General features: G+C 45.6%; 1 protein-coding gene across 1 annotated transcript; it reads right to left on the bottom strand.

Annotated features, from left to right (window-relative positions):
* Window positions 1-376: 376 nt before the first annotated feature.
* On the bottom strand, window positions 377-3,945 carry ZNF157 (zinc finger protein 157). Its single transcript, XM_008054486.2, has 3 exons — window positions 3,756-3,945; window positions 3,385-3,480; window positions 377-1,711 (listed from the first exon to the last, which is right to left on the bottom strand). Exons 1-3 carry the CDS (start codon window positions 3,943-3,945, stop codon window positions 486-488), a joined length of 1,512 nt encoding a protein of 503 aa, XP_008052677.2. The 3' UTR covers window positions 377-485.
* Window positions 3,946-6,853: the final 2,908 nt, after the last annotated feature.

Genomic DNA, 6,853 nt, shown 5'->3' with positions numbered 1-6,853 from the left:
GCGGGCTCGAGACCCGCCTGGGCAACTTGGCGAGACCTCATCTCTATAATAAATCAAAAACTAGCCAGGCGTAGTAGCGCGCACCTGTTGTTCCAGCTACTTGGAAGGCAGAGGCGGAAGGATCGCCAGAGCCCAACAAGTGGAGGCTGCGGTGGCTGGGAGCGGCCACTGCACTCCAGTCTGGGCAACAGAGTGAGACTCCAACTCAAAAAAAAAAAATTTTTTTTAAAGAAAAAAAAGAAAACAATGAGCAAAGAATATGAGCAGTCAATGCACAGAAGAAAAAAACCAAATGGTCAATCAATAGGTAAGATATTCAACCTCATCAATAATTAGGGAAATTGAAATAAAAACAACGAGCTATCCCCTGAGGGAATCAGGACATATTTTGGCAGAAACATAGGTGCCAAATTGTTACAGGCAGGCTCTGTGTGCCCAGGTGATCAGATGCCCCAAGAAGTTTGATTCAATGCTGAGGCAAGTCTTCAGGGAGAGGCTTTCTCCATAGTGCAAGGCAAGGGCCGGCCTATGTGTGTTCTCTGATGTTCTGTGAGGTGTGCTTTCCGGCAGAAAGCTTTCCCGCATTCTTGACATTCAAAGGGTCTCTCACCTGTGTGAACTCGTTGATGTTCAATGAGGCGTACTTTCACATAGAAGGCATTGCCACATTCACTACATTCATAAGGTTTCTCTCCTGTGTGAGTTCTCTGGTGTTGACAGAGGGATTTCTTCATACTGAAGATTTTCCCACATTCACTACATTCATAGGGTTTCTCTCCTGAATGCATTCTCTGATGTTCAATGAGGCGTGCTTTCACATAGAAGGCATTGCCACACTCATTACATTCATAAGGTTTCTCTCCTGTGTGAATTCTCTGATGGATCCCAAGAGATGAGTGCACCCTGAAAGATTTCCCACATTCATTACACTGATAGGGCTTTTCACCTGTGTGAGTTCTCTGATGATTATTGAGAGTCATCTTCATTCGGAAGAATTTGCCACATTCAGCACACTCATAGGGTTTCTCACCTGTGTGAATTCTTTGATGTTGATTTAGGGATTTCTTTGCTCGGAAGTTTTTCCCACACTCCCCACATTCATAGGGTTTCTCCCCCGTGTGAGTTCTGTGGTGTTGCGTAAGGGATATCTTTACACGAAATGTTTTCCCACATTCACTACATTCATAGGGTTTCTCCCCCGTGTGAGTTCTCTGATGAATCGTGAGGGTTGCCTTCTCAGAAAAGGTTTTCCCACACTCAGTACATTCATAGGGTCTCTCTCCTGTGTGTGTTCGCCTATGTAGAATGAGTTGTGACTTCCTGCCAAAAGATTTTCCACATTCGTTACATTCAAAGGGCTTCTCTCCCGTGTGAGTTTTCTGATGAGCAATGAGGTATGATCTTGCACTGAAGGTTTTTGCACATTCACCACATTCATAGGGTTTCTCCCCTGTGTGTATTCTCAGATGTTCAACAAGGTTTGATTTCCTACAATAAGCTTTCCCACATTCATGACATTCAAAGTTTTTATCCCCTGTGTGTGTTCTTTTATGTCTAACAAAGTCAGTTTTCTCATGGAAGCCTTTCCCACATCCATTATATTCAATATTTAGACCCAAAGTTTGAATCTTCTGATGCTGAAGAAGGTTGTTATCATGTCTGAGGGCATTATCCCCAACAGAACTGCTGCCACACAGCAGTGAGAGCGATCCTTTAAAAATAAATCAGAATATGTCACTCTTTCACATAAAACCCCAAACCAGCCTCCCTTGTCACAGTATAAAATTAAACTCCTTACAAAGCCTTTACGAACCTAAATAACCTGGCCTCCTGCTAACTCTCTGATATCACCTCTTAACATTCTCACCCTGGCCTCTTTTCTAGTCTTAGGATGTATCACTCAGACTAGGCTTGGGACTTCCAGTTCTCTCTGCCCAGAATACGAAAAATCTACATGGCTCTGATTCTTTTACTTCACTGATGTTTGTGAACTAACGTTAATCTCACCAAAAAGCTATCCCTGACCACATTCCCTAAAAATGTACATCACTATCTTTCTTAACTTGCACTGATTTTATTTTCACCACCAAACATATTATGTATTTGGTTCTGGTCACTTTCTCTCACTATATTGCAAGCTCCAAGAGACCAAAGGAATGATTTTATTCACTGCTGGATCCCCACAATTAGAATGTGATCAGCATATAGTTGAAACTCATTTAAAGTGTGGTGAATGAGCCAGGCTCGGTGGCTCAGCCTGTAATCCCAGCGCTTTGGGAGGCTGAAGTGAGTGGATTGCCTGAGCCCACGGGTTCGAGACCCGCCTGGGCAACTTGATGAGACCTCATCTCTACAATCAATCAAAAACTAGACGGGCATGGCAGCGCACGCCTGTAGTTCCAGCTACTTGGAAGGCTGAGGTGGAAGGATCGCGGAGCCCAGCAGGTCTAGGCAGCGGTGACCGGGAGCGGCCACTGCACTTCAGTCTGGGCGACAGAGTGAGACTCCAACTCAAAAATAAATAAATAAATAAAATAAATCGACAAGTTCAAAATCTGTTTAAAAAAATAAAAAATAAAGTGTGGTGGATGACTAAATGAATGTATAAATGAACAAATACCTGACAAGAAAAGGCAATAGAGGGAAGAATAAATGTCTAAGCTGAGGCAGAGATAAATAAGAAATGGTAAATAATTTACAAAAATCAAGATAAAACAGGAGAGAGCATTAAAGTCCGAGTATGTGATATTAAGATGTACGATTTTAAGCCGGGTTTGGTGGCTCAGTCTGTAATCCCGCACCTCTGGGAGGCTGAGGTGAGTGGATTGCCTGAGCCCGCGGGTTCGAGACCCGCCTCGGCAACTTGGCGAAACCTCATCTCTACAATAAATCAAAAAATTAGCCGGGTGTGGTAGCGTGTGCCTGTAATTCCGGCTACTCGGAAGGCTGAGGCGGAAGGATTGCCGGAGCCCAGCAGGTGGAGGCTGCGGTGGCCAGAAACGGCCACTGCACTCCAGTCTGGGCAACAGAGTGAGACTCCCACTCAAAAAAAAAAAAAAAAAGATGTCCAATTTTGGTATCTGAAGGGTGTAGATCTTCTGCCCTTATTTTCTTTTTCTGTTTGTTTGTTTTTGTTTTTTTGAGTTGGAGTCTCGCTGCCCAGGCGGATCTCAAACCCATGGGCTCAGGCAATCCACTCACCTCAGCATCCCAAAGGCGTGGGATTACAGGCTGAGCCACCAAACCTGGCTTGCCCTTATTTTCAAAGAGGTAGGGGCTCTAAAAAGAGATTCCTGGAAAAGGCTGCACAAGGACCACCTATGACCCGAATTTCTAGGATCTTATTTCCCCTATTTTCCATATGTCTCGTTCTTGCTCACTCACCTGAGTAACCATGGCCTGAGGATTCCTCCTCTAATACCCACAGTTCTTCTCCTCGCTCCAACTTGAAGATCATCTCTGGTTTGGCCACGCAGAGGCCTGTTAATAGGAAATGGCACAGGACGTGGGCCAAGTTGTCTGAGCTTTAGGGGGCCTCTGATGGAGGAGGAAGGTGCATCTTCATGAGCTGCACAAGGAAGGGGGCCCATTTAAACCTTTTATTGGGGAAGTGAGAGCACACACATTCTTCCTGGTGCCCTAAACTGATCAGTCATCTGTGACCCTTCAATCTGATACTAAAATATCACTACGCTCTACAGAGGCTGCACACTTTATAGCAGCCAAGCAAGAGTTACACAGACAATCATCCTCACCCACAGATGCCAGGTTGCTATAGGTCTCCAGCATCACATCTTTGTGCATGGTCCTCTGGGCAGGGTCTAGTCTGTGCCACTCCTGTCGGGTGAAATCCACAGCCACATCTTCGAATGACACGGATTCCTGTAACAACAATCTACAATGATCAGAATGGGACACATGAAAGGATGTGTAGGGACTAATCATCTCAATGGAGCCGTGTTGAGAGTAGACTAGAAAGGGCTACAATGGATACCTGCCTCTGTGTCTTGCTTGATATTATACTTTCTGGGGTGGGGGGGGCAGGGAATACTGAATAGCCTTACTACTGTGTTAATTTATTGATTCATAAAGAAAAGACTATTAACCTACTGATTTAATACTATGTGCCTGGACCTATGCAAGTTGATGGGGAAACAAAAATGAAGAATCCGGCTGGGCTCGGTGGCTCAGTCTGTAATCCCAGCACTTTGAGAGGCTGAGGCAAGTAGATTACCTAAACCCACAGATTCAAGACCAGCCTGGGCAACTTGGCAAGACCTCATCTCTACAATAAATCAAAGAAGCCGGGCTCGGTGGCTCAGCCTGTAATCACGCACCTTTGGGAGGATGAGGTGAATGGATTGCCTGAGCCCGCAGGTTCGAGACCCGCCTGGGCAGTGAGACCTCATCTCTACAATAAATCAAAAAATCAGTCGGGCGTGGTAGCGCATGCCTGTAATTCCGGCTACTTGGAAGGCTGAGGCAGAAGGATCGCCAGAGCCCAGCAGGTCGAGGCTGCGGTGGCCGGGAGCGGCCACTGCACTCCAGTCTGGGTGACAGAGTGAGACTCCAACTCAAAAAAACAAAAACAAAAACAAATAAATCAAAGAAAAATTAGCCAGGTGCTGTAGCATGTGCCTGTAGTTCCAGTTACTTGGAAGGCTGAGGCAGAAGGATCACCGGAGCCCAGGAGGTCAACACTGGGGTGGCCATGAGTGTGCCACTGCACTCTAGCCTGGGAAACAGAGTAAGACTCCAACTCAAAAAAAAGAGAATCCACAGAGCCTGCTAGCAAGGAGTTGATATGCAGGAGAGATGCTAGACCTGGGACAGGGCCCTGGAACTGGATTTCACAAGGAACGGAACTGAATTCCATTTGGTGCTATTAGACTGTACTTCACTTAGAGAGGTAGAGCTTTGAATCCTTCAACAAGAATATTGCTTCCCTCATGAATACAGACCAACAGCATGAAAGAAATAAAACACACGGCCACAGTGGCTCATGCCTATAATCCCAGCACTTTGGGAGGCCAAGATGAGAAGATTGCCTAAGCCACGGATTCGAGATCTACCTGGGTAACTTGGTGAGACCTCATCTCTATAATAAATCAAAAAATTAGCCAGGCATGGTGGCCCGTGCCTGTAGTTTCAGCTATTTGGAGGCTGAGGCGGAAGGATCACCTGAGCCCAACAGGTCGAGGCTGCAGTGGCCATGAGCGTGCCACTGCACTCCAGCCTGGGTAACAGAGTGAGACTCCAACTCAAAAAAGAAAGAAAGAAAGAAAACACATGGTGAGTTCATGAAACTACACACAGCACAATATGACAAGAAAATTGTGCTGCAGGCTGTAATGAGATAAAGGGCTATGGAGACATTCGGAAGCCCGCTAGTGGGAGGATTTTCCACTTTTTTCCTATAGATCATTAAATCTCCAAAATACTTGATCTCTTACATCATCAGAGTATTCCACAATACATTTCTATTTATAGTAGTACAGTCAAGTAGGAGAAAGGGAGAGAGTATTGAACCCAGGATAATTAAGCAGTGGGATCGAGGCTGGGGCCATATACTGAGACTAGCAAAACAGGAGAGATAATGAATTAGAGAAGGAAAACTTGAGACAGAGCTTAGAGAGCTTATGAAACATACTCATGGAGACGTCCAACTGGCACTCAGGAAAGACGGCTAGGGAGACAAAGATTTAGGAGGCAAGATCATTTCAGCACCTAGCTGAAGTCACCAGAATTAATTTCTAATTTACCTTGAGACTTGCATAGCCAAGAGAGAACACAATTGAAGAGAAGTACAAAGCCTGACTGGGCACAGTGGCTCACGCCTGTAATCCCAGCACTTTGGGAGGCCGAGGTGAGAGGATTGCCTGAGCCAATGGGTTTGAGACCAGTCCGGGCAATTGATGAGACCTCATCTCTACAATAAATCAAAAAATTAGCCAGGCATGGTGGCGCGTGCCTATAGTTCCAGCTCCTTGGAAGGCTGAGGCAGAAGGATCACCTGAGCTCAGCAGGTCAGGGCTGTGGTGGCCATGAGCGTGCCACTGCACTCCAGCCTGGGCAACAGAGTGAGACTCCAACTCAAAAAAAAAAAAAAAAGAAACCAAGAACAGAGTTTGAGGGAACAGACACCAATATGCCATGAAGACTAGGAAGCAAACTGCTGAATGATAGAAATAGAACCAGGAAAGTGTGGAGTCTTGGAAAGCAAGAGGGGAGACAGTTTCAAGTAGTAGTGCCATTTGCAGTTTAAAGCAATATAAAAAAGCACAACCGGCTGGGCGTGTTGGCTCACACCTATAGTTCTAGCACTTTAGCAGGCTAAGACAGAGGGATTACTTGAGCCCAGGAGTTCAAGACCAGTCCGGACAACATAGCGAGACCTCATCTCCACAAGAAAATTAGCTGGGTGTGGTGGTGCACAGCTGTAGTCCCAACTACTTGGGAGGCTGAGGTGGGAGGATTGTCTTAACCCAGGAGGTCAAGGCTATGATGAGCTGTGATCATGCCACTGCACTCCAACATAGGCAAGAATGAGACAGCAGCTCAAAGAATAAATAAATAAAAGAAAGAAACCATTTACCTTCTCTATCTCAAAAAACTAAAAGAAGACCTCTCTTTCTGGTCTCACAAACAAGAAGGGGGTCCCCTGTGGGACAGAGAGAATGGGAGAAATCCTGTCTTTTTTTTTTTCTCACGTAGTCCAACTCCCAAGGAAGCCTCATTCCCAAACTTGAAACTCTGCAGCAACAGGCACTCCAAACTCAAAGGGAAAGGAGTTATTTTCTTTAACCAGAGGAATAATGGTCGTATGAATGTTGGAAGGACTCCCATTGCTTTA

This window comes from Carlito syrichta, unplaced genomic scaffold (assembly GCF_000164805.1).
Source record: "Carlito syrichta isolate Samal-C Ts95f unplaced genomic scaffold, Tarsius_syrichta-2.0.1 Scaffold293982, whole genome shotgun sequence".
Lineage (NCBI taxonomy): Eukaryota > Metazoa > Chordata > Mammalia > Primates > Tarsiidae > Carlito > Carlito syrichta.
This window is presented reverse-complemented; position numbering and strand designations above follow the sequence as displayed.

What these genes read in the sequence shown, in the direction of transcription:
- ZNF157 (XM_008054486.2), bottom strand. Translation starts at nt 3,945, where the DNA reads ATGATTAGTCCCTACACATCCTTTCATGTGTCCCATTCTGATCATTGT. An exon ending in TAGCAACCTGGCATCTGTGG is followed by an intron (nt 3,481 to 3,755) that starts GTGAGGATGATT and finishes TCCTATTAACAG; the next exon opens with GCCTCTGCGTGGCCAAACCA. An exon ending in CTCAGGCCATGGTTACTCAG is followed by an intron (nt 1,712 to 3,384) that starts GTGAGTGAGCAA and finishes TTATTTTTAAAG; the next exon opens with GATCGCTCTCACTGCTGTGT.